Source organism: Folsomia candida, unplaced genomic scaffold (genome assembly GCF_002217175.1).
Source record: "Folsomia candida strain VU population unplaced genomic scaffold, ASM221717v1 Fcan01_Sc021, whole genome shotgun sequence".
In the NCBI taxonomy this organism is placed as follows: domain Eukaryota; kingdom Metazoa; phylum Arthropoda; class Collembola; order Entomobryomorpha; family Isotomidae; genus Folsomia; species Folsomia candida.
Window position 1 is genome coordinate 2155715 of NW_019091213.1, and position 18896 is coordinate 2174610.

Below are 18896 nucleotides of genomic sequence, written 5' to 3' on the forward strand. Positions count from 1 at the left end.
TTGTCAAAAATTTCAAATGTCAAATGGCAAAAAGGCACCCATTTTTGTGGGGCAAAAAGGCAAAGAGGCAGGCAAAAAGGCACTGCCTGCCTTTTTTCTCTGCACACACTGCTGCTAATACTCGTAATTTGTTATCTAAGAGTAACAAAATTGCCTCCAGTGTCGGTGATGTTTTATTACTAGGTCGCTAACATTGTGGAAGACCACTCACACTTCCAGATAATCGTAATCGATTATACAATTTTTTCTCAAAAACGGAACTTTTTCAAAAAATAATTGGTTATTATGATAGCTAAGGAGGGGAGGCTGTGTACTATCAACTCACGGATCTCGATGCCCGTTGGATATGTTGTAGTGTCCCATGAATGTACAACAACCCTGAAGTGGTTTGATTCCATGGCCACATTTGCGCCCACCACACCCACTCAAAGGTGCCCAAAAATCGCTTTCACTCCAGGTTTCACCCATTCAAAACCACACCAAAAATCCAATTTTACTCCGATTTTCAAATTTCTTTCACCATTGTACTCCCAGATAGTTGCTTTCTTATTTCCAACATCAAACTCAACTTTTTTGATGATTATTTCGCAGGCATAATTTGTTTTGTTGATTACTACAACAATGCTCATTCAGAAATTTAAATTTTAAAAATACTAAAAATTTCAAAAAGTTGAGTTTGATGTTGGAAATAAGAAAACAACTATCTGGGAATATAATGGTGAAAGAAATTTCAAAATCCGAGTAAAATTGAATTTTTGGCGTGGATTTGAATGAGTGAAAGCCGGAGTGAAAGCGATTTTTGGGCACCTTTGAGTGGGTGTGGCGGGCACAAATGTGGCCATGGAATCAAACCGCTTCAGGGTTCTTGTACATTCATCGGACACTACAACTTATCCAAAGGGCATCGAGATCCGGGAGTTGATAGTACACAACCTCCCCTCCTAAGTGTCAATGCATGTTGCGTCTCTAATGCTTTTAGAGCGTCTTTCACCTGTAGTTCACCATTTTAGTAGTTTCTTTTTTAAATTTATTTATTGATGCCTGAAAACATTGCACGTGTGCAAATGTGTCATATTGTGCAATTCGTGTATAATTCGTGATCTTCAACAATTTTCAAGCCCACTCCCTTATATACTGAATGTCACATGCAATTGTTCCTGATTTCGATTCAATTTCCAATGAGTCATTAATTACAAGCATGTCATTTCATAGCTGATGACGAGACCAGCGATATCGGAATTCAATGAGCTATAATAATACCTCTTGAGCAGCAGTTATCTCTTCAATCACTGCAATCCTGAGGGAGAAATGTCAACGAAATCAGGGGAAAACCTCCAATACATACATATGTACATCACATCGAATGCCAATTAAATGTCAAACACACTCAAGTATTGACAAAATGTAGCATACCGCAAATGGGTGCATGCTACTTACATTACGTTTTGTTTTGGGTTTTCACAAATTTCAGAATGAACTGTGAAATCTTCAAGTGGAATGAATGTATGGGGGATATCCAAAAAATCACAGTCAAAGGGTTTTCCAGACCTGGGCTTTTCATCTACGATATACCGTGTGAGGTATGCTGTGCACATGTCCTTTACCTGACGAGAATGATAAACTTGATGCACCACTATAAATACTTGGATTCATTCGCTTAAAAATTCAGTTCTATTCTTTCCTTGGAATCAAATCAACGAACTAAAAACGATAAGATTTTTCAAACGCAAAATCATCAAAATGGTTGCCCAAACTCCAGAACAGACCGTATTCGCAGAGGACGCAGTGCTCGAAAGCACATATCCCAGAATTCCAATCCCAGATTTGGAAACGTTGAGTGCTTGCGAATTTTTACTCAACGCTGCAAAAGAAAACGTAAAATTGGGAAGAACCAAATGGCTGGTAAGTTAATTAAGATTTGATTTCACACGCACAAAAACATTCAAAATTATTTTTGAGAGATTAATTTGAAATATTTCAATCAACAGACAAACACAATCACTGGAGAGACGCTCAACTTTTCTGACGCGGAGCCAATGTCCCGTTCAGTCGGCAGTGCCATGTTCAAGAGGGGGATGAAAAAGGGAGACGTTTGCCTCTACATGACCACGGACGTGACCAAAGTGTTCGTCTTCACGTTGGGAGTGTGGCGATGTGGAGGGATCATGTACTCCTCGTATCCAGAGGACACACAAGACACAATCCTCACAAGGATTGAAGAGTCGAATGTGAAATGGGTCCTTTGCGACGCTGGTTCAGTACCGCAAGTGAAGCAGGCCATTGCTCAAGTCCCATGGGCAGTGGAAATCATGGTCATTGGAGACGTTGACGATTGTACAAATATTAGCGAAATTTTCGAAGATGATGGTGCCGGTAAGTATTTAGCATGCATCAATTTACATAATATTCTGGTTGTGAATAGCTATTAATTTTAGAATTTCTCATTTGACAGAATGCCCAAACCTTAGCGAAGAAGCAGATTTGGACGATCCGCTTCTCATCCTCTGCACTTCCGGTACTACTGGAAAATCGAAGGGTGCCGTCTACACGAATCTTCAAGTCCTGGCTTTCACCATCGGCACTTCCAACATTCCATACAATGAGGCTCCAGCCATTCTTGTCCTCAGATGCACCCACGTCCTGGGAATGCTGTTTCCCATTCGAAACCTCAAAGCTGGGGTGTGGTCCGTCCTCATGCACGACATCACCAAAGAGAATATTTTCAAGGCTGTCGACCAATACAAACCAGTCCTCGCTTTCGGATTCGCGACCTTCCTGGTTCTGCTCGCCACTGACCCCGAAGCCAAGAAGTATGACCGATCCTCACTCGAGGTCATTATCACTGGAGGAATGGTACTGACTGAAAAGTTCTACAACGACATGATGACTCTTCCCTCTGTCAAATGTGTCTTCAACGGATACGGGATGACCGAATGCGCCGCGCTCACGACCACAATCGACCTCTCAGGTCTATCACAAGGGTACAAACTCATGCCCAACGTGCCTGCACTTTCTTGTGGAAAACTGTACCCAAACACCTCCATGAAAATTTTGGACCTCGACAACGGTCGCGGACTGGGACCCAAGCAACAAGGAGAAATCGCGATTGCGAGTCCCATCATGTGCTCAGGATACTGGAAGGGATCTGCCGAAACCAACAGCCTCTTCCAAAATGGTTGGATGAGAACGGGGGACTTGGGATATTATGACGAGAACGGCTTTGTCTACGTGGTGGACAGAATTAAGGAAACCTTCAAGTACTTCAACTGCCATGTAAGCAAATACTGAAATAAATTCAATTTTTGCGATTATGAGAGACAAAGACTAATAAAATTATTGTTATTTTGATGCAGATTTCTCCAGCGGAAATTGAGGAAATTATCCTTCACCATCCCTCAGTTGAGGAGGCCGTAGTTGTGGGCGTGGTTGACCCCGACGGTGGTGACAGAATTCCACGAGCATTCGTTGTCCTCAAACAAGATGCACAGAACGAGGCTCCAGATGTTATCCGAACATTTGTGGATAACCAGGTTGCGCCCTACAAGAAATTGAGGGGCGGTCTCTACGTGATTCCTTCCCTTCCAAAGAACAAAACCGGAAAGATTTCCAGGACTGATTGCTTAGAATTGGAAGTTCAAGCTCCTGCTTGTTAATTTCTAGGCAATTGCCGGTGGAATCTACCTCTGATTAAAAATACGAATGACTGAAGATCTATGTACGAAACTCTTGCTGGTCAAGATTTTATGTATAATTTATCGTGTAATTTAAACAGCGCATATTTATTAATACTATTATTTTAAGTTTATTTAATTTATGCTAAATACGAATAAAAAATCGAATTTAAACTCATAATTTTTTCACATTACTCATTTTTTGGCAGTACAGATAAAGATCTAAAATTGATGCAATTGTAAGCACCATTGAAATATTGACAACAATGACGAAGAGTTAGCTCATTCTACTAAATGCATGGCTGGCAAAACCCCCTCTCACATACTCACTAAATCCCCAACGGTCTTCCCCTCTCTCTAATTTCTCGTCTAAATATCCTCCTCGCGTCTGCTTTCGATTCTGTTTAATTGAACTTGGTTGATTTTTGTGAATAGAATGAAAGGGGAAATTGCTATGAAAAAGTTTGAATTAATCAAAGCATGCGTGCCACAGGACGAGCGAGCCCCAGCCAAGCCAGCCACCAACCCAACCTGCCTTTCATTTTCAATTCTAATTCTGACTCTTTATCGCTGATTTGGACATTGACATTACTCTGCACTATGTGCACTGGGTTCCTTTCATTTCATGGGAATGGGAAGAAAAAAGGGATTACGAATTTAGAAATTTCCTCCATTCAATACTTTTTGTAATACTTTAATTGTTCCGATTGTGTGTGCTTTGCTAATGTATGTAACGCAAACGTAAGTAACGCAATAGGCTCCTCTCGATGAAGAAGAATTGAAATAAGGAGGCGACGAATGAAGTAAACTTTAATCGCTCACTCTCATTTTCATGCATTTAATTTATTACCAGCGTCATTACGAAATTGGCATTTGCTCAAGATACATGGATTCATGGAACTTTCGTTATTCTAGCATTTCCGCAATAGACTCAAAATGAGATCTTAGCCTTTAACTTCATTCTACAAAAAAAATAAAAATATGGAGGACGATAAAATTTGTAGCTTTTCAGATTTTTTACCATTTTCAAAAGAGTCGTTCCTAATTACTAAAATTATAGAAATAAAGTCAAAAACGTCAAGGTTATCAAAACCTCCTGCAGTCTTTCGCATGAAGGATGTCTGTAGCACACTTTTAGTCACAATAGTGCTCATTTCTGCCATAATTAGCTTCACCCATGCCAGTGAGAGTTTAAGTGATTACGACGACCAAGACTACGTTGAGAATAATGACGAGAATTATAATGGCAACAGAGGAGCCGACCTTAATTACTACGCAAAATTTGGGGATACTTTGAAGAACAAAAGTTTTGTCGCATTTGTAAAACAAGTGAATTATATAAACCGATATCGTGGTCATGATAGAAAGATACGTCACAATCTTTTGTCTCCCACGAGCAGTCATAACAATGAGGGCGAGAATAAGGATGACCAGAGTGCCGATCAAAACGGGTACTACTACGTGGGTAGTAATAAAACACATAATTTTATCCGCGATGACATTGAGGAGGAGCAATTTGAACAATTTTTGCAAAATCTGGAACGTGACAACAATTACACCGAGAGTGGTGACCGGTGGGAGTTGAACGGGGCCGGTGGAGAAAGTGGTCAACAACTTAACAGTATGAACAGCATGGATGATGATGATGACGAAATTGGTCTCCGACCACCTCCACCGCCCCCACAGCCAGCACAGCCACGCCCATCGACCACGATAATCATTGAGGACTTGCCCAGTAAAAAACGACCGAGTGATAAGAAGCAGAACGCGAATTCTAAGCTGCCAGGATTTGATCTTTTTGACTATCGAAAGAAACAATTTGGTAAGTGGAGCTATCATATATTTTTTATTTTGTGGGCCGTGTGTACGTGCACCATCAAATTAAGCCAAACTCCAGGAAGTGATTTGGCAATTTCGAAAGTTGAACAGCGATCTTCCTTCCTTCGTTTGAACTTACTTGTGTAGCTACAAACCGACAATTTCCCGTTAACACTTCTTCATTTATCATCATCATTTGTCCCACTTTTAGTAAAACAGAGATAAATTATTAAGAACAATTTGTGACAATTTAATTGCCTCTCTTTTCAACCCAACTCGAACAAGCCTTCTGCTTAAATGCATTTTTTTCTTTCTTCGTCCTTGCCGTGCTCTAAAAACCATGAAAAAACATGCAAATTCACTTATAATATAATAACTCAGATTATCTCAAATGCGATCAATTGCAACCTAGCCTCGCCCACGGAGGAGTCACACACCTCATGTCATCTCTCATACTTGACGACCACTCGAGACACATATTAAATTTAAATCTGACTCGTCTAACTTTTACCGAAATTAACAGAGTCGCAATGAAGTCGCAGTGGTGAAGATAACATTAAAGATAAGGGGCTGAAGTGCATTTTAATTTGTACGACAACGAAACGAGAGGAATTTTAGCGTTTAATTTAATCTTAATAAATGATAACACGGTGCAGCATGTAAGTCACGTTGGGCACAAGTCGGCTAAAAGTGATAAAGATGAGGTCCAATGATCACAACAAAGGAAGGCACTTTCGAGTCAAAAACATTAACGAAATTAGAGCGGATCTTGTTCACGATTCACGTTTTGATGCTTCATCTTTGTGAGGAATCCACGTAGAAATTATGCTCTCAAACTTGTGCATCAAAAATCCTTGCATTTCTCATTTTATGAATTATCTACATTTTCACACTTGTTCTTTTCTGCAGTATCAAATTAATTTTATAAATACATATGTCACATGTGTGTACCTACTCGTTTTCTAAAAGAAAAAGAAAGGGTTGCAAGTTCTGTTTGTTTAATGCCAATTTTTAGAAATGCATAACCATTTAAATGTAAACGTGAATTATTGAGTGTTAAATACAGTGTTTTTACAAATATGAATAATGTAACAAGCCAAATGGCCCTGACATTTGAGTAATAAGGTTCTTTTTTCATACTTTACGAAAGGTGGAGTGTAGTCTAGATAGCGAGCTAACAGTACAAAGGGAGGTTTGTTTGAGAGATGCACTATATTGCATCGCATGCAGAGGCAAGTGAGTGAACTGTTTAGAAAATAAGTTTAAAAATTTAGGCTCAAAGTGCATAAAACTCGCATAAAAATAGTAAACCCAACACAACACTAACATGCGATGGGATATGTAGCTAAAAAACACTCTACTGCTTATTATTAACTCAGACGCTGTATTCCGACGACTTGAAGTCCATGGCTTCAATTTCTTAGATGCATGCATATAACGTTGTCGGCTTTGTTGAACCTTATCATCCGCCATAAAATTGGAAAGAATTTATGGATCGGCTACAACTGATGTGGTGCAAACTTGAATTGCAATTTCCAGAAATTACAATACTTCAGGTAGTTTTTGATACTCAAGGTAAATTAAAATGTTGAAATGTGTCAAAATATATAATAGGATATGATTTATGTTTGCCCTCCGTAATGCATACTCGTATCTAATTTATACATCATACTCGCACTCAGGTTAGTTAGCAAAAATTGTACATTTTTACTTATACTTCTACGCCTCCTTCGTCATCATTATTATTTATTTACCAAAACATAATACGTACGAAGCAAAAGATCTGATGAATCCAACCAAGTGCACGAAGCGTAAGATCGGGGACAGATCCTTATTTACTTACTTTTCATTGCTTGAACTGTTACTCTACATTGTTATAATATGGAATGAGTCTTATTGTTGAGAACGGTTACGGTAGCAAATTTTTAAGTTATGCATTGACTCACTGACTGCCTCGTCGTCTCCCCTCATTCAAATTCTACTTTATTTTACCTTCTTCCAGACAGAACAAAGACGAAACGAAGCAGAAACAGCAGCAGCGTTCTGTTTTGTATTCGAATGCACAGAAAGGAAGAAGGTGTGCAGAGCTTGGTAACCTCTATCCAACGAGAGCTGTTGCTAATTTACTAAATTTGGTAGCCCCACCAGTTCAATTTCGTAGCTCAGGCTGCTTATTTCAGTCGCTATTTTGAACTTAAGCAAGAATCAGTAAAGAGAGGATCGGTTTCAAGTAATTTTTTAAGTAATTTTATACGCATATGTAGATCTCGAGTGAAGACGTGTCTACCTAGTAAATTGTTAATTGATAAGTTATAAGAATAAATAAGGGAGTTATTTGTGTACAAGAAATCATAAAAATCAGAAAAACTCTACCAGCAGCCGCAACATTGCGCATCCGGTTATATCCGGTCCATTGCAATTGAATTCCCACCTCATTACTGCAGTAACAACTTTTTCGACAATGAATCCCTTCCCACAGTAATGTCATGATATAGCTACAAAAAACATTTAGGGTTGTGCTGGGGTCAAACCCTGTGTTAAAAAACTGTCAATATCATCCTCCACCTGAACCCCGTGCACGCAAGGAAGGAAGGAAGTGTGATTACACATCCAATCCAGCCAGATCATCGTCATAAATAAATACTCGCAACTTTTCAAGTTTAAACATCGTGTTGTTGGGGTTGCATTGTGAATTTTGTGCATGAAATTCTGTTGGGTCGTGTAACACAATAAGCGTAATAATAGGCAAACTCCCAATTTAATTTGGTTGCTCCAACGTACGCAAATGCATAACAACTGAGAACACTAACGGAACGGACTCAACAATGTCAAGTCGGGTGCAATGATTCGCAAATTGGAGGAGACAATCGCCCATAGGAATAGTGTTGTAGCGTAATTGTTGCAATGGTAATTGTCGTGGTGTCGTGATAGTTTGTGGTGGCAGCAGCAGGGCAACAGCTCCTGATACCAGGATGACATTCATTTTACGGAATTTGTGAATGTTTTCATTTTAAAGGGATAACATGAGAAATAAGTTTCCGATCCTTGCGAAATAACTTAAAAACTGAGCGAAAATGGGGAAACGTCGGGAGAAGCAAAGCAGAAAACCTTTCCGAGTAAAGGAGAATGATCTCGATAGTTTAGGGAATAAGTCAAACAGCACTTGTTCACTTACCAAAAGTATTATTATGCAGATTTTGGGACATTCTCATGCAAAATTTGGTCCCTTAATTAGCACCACGATATTGGGAGTATTCCTGCGGATAATAATTTGTTCAGTGCTAAGTGTGGAAAGTGCTGAATATTTGCCAATTCCAACCACCGATTTGGATTATACGTACAGTTATAAGCTGAACAGGGATGCGTTTCAAAATAGCAATCGGAGGAAATCATCCACCTCGAGATATCCGAAGCAATACTTGTGGGGAAATAGTTCCCTGTCCAACGGCGGGGGTGTGGATGGGGGTGGTGGTGGGGGTGATATTAGTCATAGCGATAGTTCGCCTGTGTTCTCACATTCACCATTTAGTACGAGGTATGTGCATGCATATTTACTGACATATCTACGTATCATCGCTGTTCGTACAAAAGTTGTCGGTTGAGAAGCCAGTCTGGAAGTTATCGGATCAATTTTTTGGAGATATGAGACTTTAAATTATAACATATCGTCACGTTTTATCCGCATTTTCATCTGACAACTTCTGTAACCGACAACTTTTGCATGAATAACTACGATACGTTGCAAGATCAAGAAACATGCAACTCGTATTTACTTTCTAAAACGAATTTTCCATATCTGCACTTGTAAAGATTCGGCCACTCCTCGTCCACTTCATCGTTTTACGCCACAACTGCACCACCAACAACGTCACGCACACCAAGTGATTACAAATACAAGACAAAGTACAACAAATTCGGATTTCCCGTCCCATCGGAACTTGGTTACGCTGCTTCTTCAGGGCTACAGTCTGGAGAGTCAAATTTATCATTCACGAAAAGAAAGGGGACCGACTCGCCGGCACCCTCAAGATACGGGTTCGATCGGCTAGATGACTACTACAAACCGGTGAAAGCATACGGTGGTGGTAACGGTGGGAGTGGGAGTGGTAGTTACTACTCAAAGGAAAAGTATAGAAAGTATAACGGCAACACCAACAACAACAACAGGCCGATAAGCAGTTGGGACCGAGAGAAGGAAAGAAATGACAAGATTTTAAGCCAAATGCTGGACACGACGGGGGACGACGGAGGGCTTGATTTCCAGCACAAGATGCAACTTCATGAACTTCTTTACACGAATAGAACGCGAATTGGAAGTGCAATCGGGAGCAGTGGCACCGATGACGCGAGACAACTCTCAGGTTTAAATATTAGCTGATTGGCACAACAAACAGAGCACCGTAAATGCATAATTATATAAGTTATTGGGGTGGCACAATAAGGTTACAATATCGGAAAGGAGACTGTTTAGTATTGTGGTTAAATTTTGTTGGACAGGTCGCACGGTTTAATTGCTATACTTGAAGATTGACTGACTGGGAAAATTGCATTATTTCAGTGATTCCCCAAAACTGTTGGCATGCTGGAAAAATGTACGCTTGTGGATTGAGGTAATTTTTTTTAAATTTTCGTCCTGACGTGATATTATCGAGAAAAAAATTACAAACTTCAGTTTCTCCTCCGCATAATTGTGTCAAATCTATTTTTCCGTCTGAAAAGATACCGTTGATTGTTCGTTCTCGTATAAATGTCCGAGTTTGTGGTATCTTTTTCGTCGACGATCTTGTGGTCATGCTTGCTGACATAATTTATTCTTTCTTTCCTTCTTACCAGCGTCTCTTGCGTGCTCCAAGGGTCCAAACCTCTCGATCTCTGCAATGGTGGGATGATTTGGGTATGAAAAATTCTATTAATGCTGCTTCATAATCATTGCTATTGAATATTTCCGTCACATTTTTTTATTCTCATTCCATGAAACTATTACCAAATCATAATGACTAAATCTCCACAGGCTTGCTGCGTACCAAGGGAAAAAGCTGCCGAGTCAAATAAGGACGTGGGGTTTGTGGACAGTCCTCGTAAGTCCTATTTTTATCTAATTCTCGTAAATATTTGCATAAATAAATACCTAGAGAAATTCGACTAGAGATTAAATACCAGATTTATCAAGAAATCCTATTTCGCAATTCTTTTCAAGTCAATAGTTTTATCAAGTTGAGCACAAACCAAATCTTTAATAAGATGAATGCATGTAAATAAATACATGAAATCCCGACAACATGCAAAATGAATGCGAGGATCCTGTTATATTCTCACAAGACAAGCATCTTTGGTCCAATGGAATTTTTGAAAGAAATTCGTCGAGGTTGAACTTTGTCAGGAGTCAAGCCCAATTTTGTCACAGTCATTACATTTCATTTCAACGTCAGTTCAACCCTCGATCTCAACGACACGAGACGACACGGGCCAATGACTCCGTGTCGTGACAATAATAATATCTCAGACTATCAACTTGTTTTGCATGTCTACTCCTACTTCTTAGAAGAACTAGCATTATTTATTGTATTATTGCGAATTGTTAACATGTATTTCACCCAAAAATTGACTTTCCCAACATTTTCAATGTTTTTTTAATCCCACAAAAAAAATCTTCAGAATCTGGTAGCAATAAAAGCTACAACTACGACTTGTACCAAACTTCTGGAATTCTGGATCTTGACCGAGATCGTAACCGTGATCGGGATCGAGATCGCCCCTACGCCGCCGCTCTGGCGTCGACGATCGGCATGGCTGACCCCTACCGACCAATTCCTCTCGTCACCACCAAACCCTCGTCCTCCTTTCATCGACCCTACTTTTTCAAAACGTCGTCTTCCACCACGTACAAACCCTACATTTACAGCAACAACCACTACTCCACCAACGCGATAAGTCTGGACGATGACTCGTACCCTTTATATCCCGGAGATGCGGTCAAGTTCCGTCCAACCAAAAAGCCCAGCAGTTACGATAACCCTCACAAGTACCCGATAAACAATGACATTTACTCCAGTCGACCATACCATCCTTCCACGAATACGAATTACCATCAGCAAAATTACCACCATCATGACGATGTGAACAAAGGCCATGGAGGGAGCAGCAGCAGCATTGGGTCATATTTTCCCACGACGAGGCCACAACCCCCACAACAGAGTCAACAGGGTCAAGGACAAGGCTCCAGCTCCTCAGTTTCTTCAGGAAATTCAGATCGGGACCGAGGAACGAGTCATATTCTGCCCCACTCGTCAAAGGGTACAGAAAAAAGATGCAGTTTTGTTGCACATGAAGCACTTCTGCACAAATGCACCCATTTAATTTCTGTAGTAAAATATCCAACTGACTCGAAATACCTACTTAATCTTGACAAAGAGAAAAAGACCCAGAACGATTTCGTAGTAATGGAAAGTGTTACTTTCATGAATCAAATTTTTGGTTTAAAAATCCTATTGATCAGAATTTTGCAAACATAAAAGCTCAATGCAATCTCATCCGTTCGTACTACAAAAAAATTCAATCTGTATTTATTTATAATTCGTCTCAAGGAGTGAAGTAATTCGATCTCACGATGCAGTAGCTTTCTACCAATTTAAATATCATTTTTATCCTCTTTCTTCCACAATACGATGATGTCACATGATCCCATTGTTACCAATTTTAGCCTCATGATACAGATTCGATTATTCAATTTGAAACGTAATTCTTGGGACAATACTAATAATTATGTTGCATAGAACAGCTTTCGTATGGCAGAAACTAATACAGCTTCCCTGCACCTTGCCTTCCTTCCTATTTGAAACTAAACAATGATTAGAATCCCATTTGTTTCCCAGCAGTAGAACAAGAATGGAAGAAAAGAGTGATGACATGTTTGAAATAATTGTTGACATTTCTTTGTAATTTGAGCCGAATTTAATTTAATTGCAATCTTGTCCTACACATGTAAATAGATATGTACATACATAGTTTAAGTAAATGCTTGTCGTCATCCTTGCTTCAGTGAGAGACGAGATTACTTCCAAATAAATTGGACGACAAAAACTTTCTTCTTTCGAGTGAAATGAAGTAATTGTTATATAAATGGAGTAGAAGGGCGAGTGATTAGGTACCCTCGTCAAAAAAGCCACCATTATTTGAGAGAGAGAAATCTTTTACGATCAATTAAATGACGAGACTGAGAAAATTATGGGTGTACTTATGTATTGGATGCCAAATTACGATATCTTGAAATTCGTCGCACTGCACAATTGAATTTATAATAAAAATGCACTGCTCGCTTTGAAATCACAGATTCTCACTTTGTTACTCAGAAAGCACTAATAAATCACCTCGAGAAACTGCAAGTGCATGTGTGCTCCAATTAATTGTGAATTATTTAATGTTTTGTTACAGAGTGTGGGCAAATTTATACGCGATCCAACCGCATCGTCGGAGGCCATGACGCTTCATTTGGGTCCCACCCGTGGCAAGCGGCCATAATCAAGCAGAGTTTCTTATCAAAAAGGATCGCATGTGGGGGTGCGTTACTTAATGACTATTGGATTGTTACGGCAGGTACAAAAAACATGAAACGTATTTCGAAGTATCGCGTAAAATTAAAAAATTTTAATCTAATCTAAACCTAATAAATCATTTATTTTTATTCCTCTCTTATGAAAATCAACTCATCTCCCAACAAGCTCATTGTGTGTACAGGTGAACTAAAATAAATAAAAAACTACATAATTTATACAATTTCTTTAGTTTCGATCGTCGAATTTCTCAATTTTTTGTGCAGCACTCCAATCGGAAGTCTCAAAGTTCGCCTTGGCGAATGGAACGTCAGACAGCAGAATGAACGATTGACGCATGAAGACTACGTCGTTGAACGGAAAACAGTAAATGCATTTATTTAAAATTGCGAAAAAACTGAGGTTAAAATGTGTAATTATCATTAAGGTACATGAGCAGTACAACCCATCCGATTTTAGGAACGACTTAGCGGTGAGTACCATTTTTGGAGTGAACGATGTACAAACATGTTCATAATTTAATCCCAATTTTTTTTTAATTCCGCAGCTCTTAAAACTTGCTCGGCCAGGTATTATAATTTAAACCTAATTTTAATTCAAATTGAAATTTAATCAAATTTAATTGCCAGTCCAGTATAAAGAACACATTGTTCCCGTTTGCTTGCCAAAACCCAAGGAAAGGTAAGTTGTAAATGGATTAAAATGTTTGTTGGTTTAGATTTTTTTGTACAATGCATCAGCAATTTTATTTAAAACATGGTTTTTCAGCTTTGCTGGAAGGATGGCGACCGTGATTGGTATATTATTACCCTAAAATTTAATTGTATTAAAGTCGTGATGGTCTAAACATGTGCATTATTTTGCCAGGTTGGGGAAGAACAAAATATAAATATGGTATGTTCATATGAAATTATCATTTTAGAATTTTACAAAAATTTGTGCAAAGTAAACAATCATTTTTACAATGTTGCAGGATTAGAAGGTATGTACGACGTTAATGAAAGAGCAGATCACATTTTTTACGAGCTAATTCAAATATGAAATCGTGTAGCATTATCAGCAACGCCAAGCGTCCTTCAAGAAGTGGATGTCGAAGTCCTTTCGCAGAGCAAATGCCAAGACATGTTCCGAAAAGCTGGGAGGAGAGAGACCATTCATGACGTGTTTTTATGCGCTGGTGATTATATTTCCAAATATTTAAATGTGAGTATTCGATGTCATGTCATGAAACTTTGTACTTTTTAGGGTATCCTGCCGGTGGCCGAGATTCGTGTCAAGGTAAAAGAGTTTGCAAGATTATAATTATTATCCTGCTCGATTAAATATTATGGTTTTTACGATTATTGATTTATCTAATTTTGATTTTGCAACTTTATAGGAGATTCAGGTGATTACTACTCGGGGATGATTTACGAGGGAATCAGGTAGCTTATTGCTTCGATTTTCTTTACAGGAGGCCCACTAACTACAGATGTCGACGGCCAGTTTACACTCGTGGGACTTGTCAGTTGGGGAATAGGGTCTGATTTAATTATTTATTTGATTACATGTAAATACCACTTATGATTTTTAAACGATATATGTATTTCAGATGCGGAAGAGAAAATTTACCAGGAGTGTAAGCAAATTTAGCATATTGTGTCTATCGGTTGAAAGTTTCTTAAGAACGAGGATTTCTAAATTTAAATATTTATATGTAGGTACACGAATTTGGCAGAATTCATTCCTTGGATCGTCAAAAACACGGATTAAGTCAAATGGATCACCAATTAGGCAAGACTTTATAAATTGTATCAGCTACATGTATGTCGCGAAACAAGGCTACCAAGTATTTATAATTTTTTACGGGTTAGAAAATAAATTCATTGTTATTTGTTATGTTATAAACAATTGCGTATATATTTATATACATATATTATAAACAAGTCTTCTATTCAGGACAACATATTCTGAATTTTTACAACAAAAATGGTATCACAACTACACCATCTGAAGTTATTGACTATGTGATGTGACTACTCTTTTATGGGCATTAAGTATCATATAAGCTGATTGTGAAAATGTATAAGGAACTTATTGGATTACTCGGTTGCGAAGATAAGCCATGATGACATCCGTCCCTTGACTAATAATTTGATAATTTGGCACTCGAAAGGCGTTTCCCTCAATACTTAAAGACCTGAAAAACATAATCACGATAAAATATTCAACTTTTTACAAAGATTGAAATTATGTAAATATGTTTAGTTTAAAAACTTACTTTAATTGGGTCATCAGTCCAATCTCGGCTGGCATTATGGCAATATTATTATTTCGAACCTGAATAATCAATGATAATTCCAAATTAAATTTGAAATTGCCAACTTATTGTAATTTAAATTAAGATAATTACATCAAGGACGGCTAATCGTTTCAATTTTTCCAGATTCTTTGGTTCAAGTTTATCCAACTTATTGCAAGCCATGATGATTATCTCGAGGCTAGGAATTTGATAAAGGCACGGCGGAAATGTATTGAATCTGTTGATAAAATATTATGGACAGTGTTGGTTGATTAAAGTGTGTCATAATTCAGTAATGATGATAATTCATATAGACGCACCTGTTGTAACCTATGTTAATTTCGCGGAGAGACTTTAAATGAGAAAAATCAGCAGGTAACTCGGATAGTTGATTGTTCTGTAAAGTAAGGTACTGAAGCCGTGAGCATTTGCTAAGGGATGATGGCACATCTGTCAAACGGTTGAAGTCCAGTTTTATTTCCACTAACCATTCTTGACACAACTCGATTCTGTAAAAAAATCAACAACTACATATGTATAATAGTTTATCCTGCATTACAATATCTGACGTTTACTTACGATGAGGGAAGAGTCATCATCATATTCTTTGAGAGATCAATGCAAGTGACTGCATTATCCGCAGCAAGTTGAAACACATTGGTTTCAAGGTTTACAATTTGTCTGCCAGATAGCAACAGATTTCTCGACGCTTTACATTTAAATGGATCAATCCCCAACTCCTCCACAGATACACCACCGCTTTTTCGACGACTTGGAGATTTAGATTTTCTAGAAGGAAGAGGACGAGGAGGAACTACCAAATCACTACTACCCCCATTTGTGGTAACGACATTATTAACGGGAATATTTCTTTCCGGCAATAAATCCACTCCTGTGTCGCCACGTTCTGAAGATTCCGATAATCGCAATCTTCCTCTCAAATATTTTAATACTTCTTGAGTTCCACGTTGAAGAATATCGAGACGAATTCCACGAATTGGATTCCCATCCAAGGTCAAAGCCTTCAGCGAGGGAAGTAATGCTAAATCATCGGGTAATCTATTTTATGAATAAATATTTTACATATCATGTGAGAATAATGAGAAATAAGGTACTAGCAATTTGTTTAGAAAAAATTACTCTGCCAGGTTATTGTTATCCAAATAAAGTCTGTCGAGAAATTCCATATCCTCGCAATCAAGTTGTAAATCGTCAATTTTGTTGTTACGAAGGTCAAGCAGGTTAATCTTTGTGTTTGACAGCTTCTCAAAATTTACGGCACGGATAAGATTATTCTGAAGATAAAGCTCTTTTAAATTTTTGGCTTTTGAGACGTCTGGCATTTGTTCTAATTTGTTCCGTTGCAGATATAAGATTTCCAAATGAACCAATTCGGATAATCCGGCAGGACATAGTTTCAAACAGTTGAATGACACATCTAGAGTTCGCAAGCCTAAAAGTGGAAATTTGAAAAATAAAATTGATTATAGACAAATTTAGTGATTACTATCTACTATCTATACATACATGTGTATGTTAGGTTACTATTTATTAATGCTATTAAATAAATTAACCTGATAACCCTCCGATTTCCTCTGGTAGCTCGGTTAGTTGATTATTTGACATCTAACAAATCATTAAGACTCTTACTGTTACATGTTAAATAAATAATTATGCTAGGTGTTAAAGTTAATGTCTCAGAATCTTACGATTAATGTCTGCAGAAAACTTAGAAAACCCAAGTCACCAGGAAATTTAGAAATATTATTATGAGAAATGTTGAAAGTACGAAGACTAGTCAAATTTCCAAAACATGCCGAAATTTCTTCCAACGAATTATGACTCAAGTTAAGTTCTACAAGCCGTTTCAATTCTCCAAGTTCTTCAGGAAGGGTTGTCAACATGTTATGACTGAAACGAAATTTTGAACAGTTTTGAATAAAAAAAGTTATTATAATCTTAAAATTTCATTCCAGCCTTGTTATTTAAAATTTTACCTGAGATCTAATTTCGACAAGTTGGTCAATTTTCCTAAATCCTTTGATACAGTGATAATTTGGTTGTCGTGAGCCTGCAATATTTACAAATTTCTGAGTTATGTCGAAATATACTTTAAAAGAAACGAGTATTTTCGAATTACGTCGAACGTTTGTAACGAGTGTAGATTACTAATGTCGCATGGGACATTTTTAATGTAATTATTGGCAATAATTAGTTTCTGCAAGTCCACAAACTCCCACCATTTGTCTTCTGAGTTATCGTCTAATGAAACGCTAACGGTTAACCGTTCATTTTCGTCAAGTTCATTAATGCGCCAAACTTTCATAGGAACTACAAATTAAATAGCACCAATTTCATGAGAAATTCCTCAGTAGATATATATAATAACTAATGAGTATTTCGTGTACCGCTTATCAAATTTCTTCCTGACAAGTTCAACACTCCACTTTTCCTTGCGTTCTTGACCAGAGCTGCAGATATACTTTGAGTGTCCACCTCATCATGAAAGAGCGATGTCTATAGTTTAATAGATGACAAAGCATTGACATCAACATTTCCATTAGGATGTAATTAATACAGAATATTATGAATCGTTACCATATTTGAGACTCGAGCATTCGCCTGAACGAACGCTCTAACGCTGGGGTCCTTGGACGGTTGACATGGCCTGGATTGATTCCCTTTCTGAGATCGTGGAAATGTCGACGTTCCCGTTGAAGATGTCGACTTGAGCGAACTGGCCGATCCAGTAGGTTTGCTCTTAATTGAACTGGTCGTGCTAGCAGAAACATTTGTCGTAGAACTCGTTGTCGTCAACAGTGTCCCAGTCGTGACACGTTTCCGGCCAGTATCAATTTTTGACGTAATTTTCTTTAGTCCCGTCCCAGTCACCACTGGGGGTAAGTTTCCGAGACAACTTTTCTTCATGGCGTAAGAGAGAAAGTGGTGTGAGTCGCACTTCCGGTAGTAAATATGAAACCCACCGAAATTTATTAAAATACGTGTCTAGCAATATTTCAAATTCGAAAACAAACTGGTAATTCAGAAAGAATCTGTTGCATACATATTAATATGTACTTTGTCGTCGTATCGTATAACTTCCTAATCAATAACGGACAAATAGACTTTTTTGCTCAGGTGCCTATCTATTTCTTTGTTGTTCCGTTATCATCACGTCGGAAAATGCAAATCCATCATGTCAAACAAATCACCACAAATGTTTCCTCTTCCTGTGCAGTTCATAAAATACAACTTTATAATAATAAATTATCTGCGATATATATATTTACACACAAAATAACGATAGACCACAAAATGTGACAGAAAGAAGAGAGAACCTGGATTGAGAGAACCTGGATTGAGAACGGGTTGAAATCAGGTGGTGAGCTTTGTTGTCTCATTATTCATGAGTTTTTAACGGCTTCTTCTCCTTATTAAAATACCACCGTCCATCCAACCGTCCAAGTAGTAAGTTTGCATGTGAAATTCCTATGCTACAAAGGCAATTCGTTCGTACATCTTACATACACAGTCGACAATTCGATTTCTTTAAAACCTCTGACGCAAGAGGACCTG

At 38.1% G+C, this 18896-nt stretch overlaps 3 protein-coding genes across 7 annotated transcripts; 2 read left to right on the forward strand and 1 right to left on the reverse strand.

Moving 5' to 3' along the window:
• The first annotated feature begins 1715 nt into the window (after positions 1 to 1715).
• Positions 1716 to 3779, forward strand: LOC110858582 (4-coumarate--CoA ligase-like 5). The gene is made up of 4 exons (XM_022107399.2): positions 1716 to 1902; positions 1989 to 2373; positions 2453 to 3273; positions 3354 to 3779. Exons 1-4 carry the CDS (start codon positions 1741 to 1743, stop codon positions 3651 to 3653), a joined length of 1668 nt encoding a protein of 555 aa, XP_021963091.1. The 5' UTR covers positions 1716 to 1740; the 3' UTR covers positions 3654 to 3779.
• A 777-nt stretch (positions 3780 to 4556) lies between these two features.
• LOC110858626 lies at positions 4557 to 14926 on the forward strand. Of its 4 annotated transcripts, XM_035858620.1 has the most exons (21): positions 7472 to 9024; positions 9300 to 9850; positions 10048 to 10099; positions 10323 to 10383; positions 10501 to 10567; positions 11145 to 11783; positions 12921 to 13082; positions 13208 to 13223; positions 13306 to 13405; positions 13467 to 13511; positions 13587 to 13608; positions 13669 to 13720; positions 13808 to 13836; positions 13907 to 13933; positions 14013 to 14021; positions 14091 to 14216; positions 14285 to 14317; positions 14418 to 14426; positions 14493 to 14559; positions 14631 to 14657; positions 14740 to 14926. In XM_035858620.1, the coding sequence occupies exons 1-21, from the start codon at positions 8564 to 8566 to the stop codon at positions 14789 to 14791; spliced, it is 2607 nt and encodes an 868-aa protein (XP_035714513.1). In that variant the 5' UTR covers positions 7472 to 8563; the 3' UTR covers positions 14792 to 14926. The 4 variants fall into 4 exon arrangements, 3 of the variants coding, with proteins under 3 accessions (XP_035714514.1, XP_035714513.1, XP_021963143.2); XM_035858621.1 differs by lacking the exons at positions 7472 to 9024; positions 9300 to 9850 and adding an exon at positions 4557 to 5493; XM_022107451.2 differs by lacking the exon at positions 11145 to 11783 and having other exon boundaries at positions 7478 to 9024.
• LOC110858625 (leucine-rich repeat-containing protein 40) lies at positions 14915 to 18792 on the reverse strand. 2 transcript variants are annotated; one of them, XM_022107450.2, is made up of 13 exons: positions 18659 to 18792; positions 17919 to 18550; positions 17729 to 17837; positions 17461 to 17651; positions 17318 to 17391; positions 17030 to 17231; positions 16895 to 16946; positions 16461 to 16773; positions 15900 to 16379; positions 15641 to 15829; positions 15432 to 15558; positions 15300 to 15358; positions 14915 to 15218 (listed from the first exon to the last, which is right to left on the reverse strand). In XM_022107450.2, exons 2-13 carry the CDS (start codon positions 18246 to 18248, stop codon positions 15113 to 15115), a joined length of 2232 nt encoding a protein of 743 aa, XP_021963142.1. In that variant the 5' UTR covers positions 18249 to 18550; positions 18659 to 18792; the 3' UTR covers positions 14915 to 15112. The 2 variants fall into 2 exon arrangements, with proteins under 2 accessions (XP_021963142.1, XP_035714516.1); XM_035858623.1 differs by having other exon boundaries at positions 17919 to 18278; positions 18385 to 18769.
• Between the last annotated feature and the right edge of the window lie 104 nt (positions 18793 to 18896).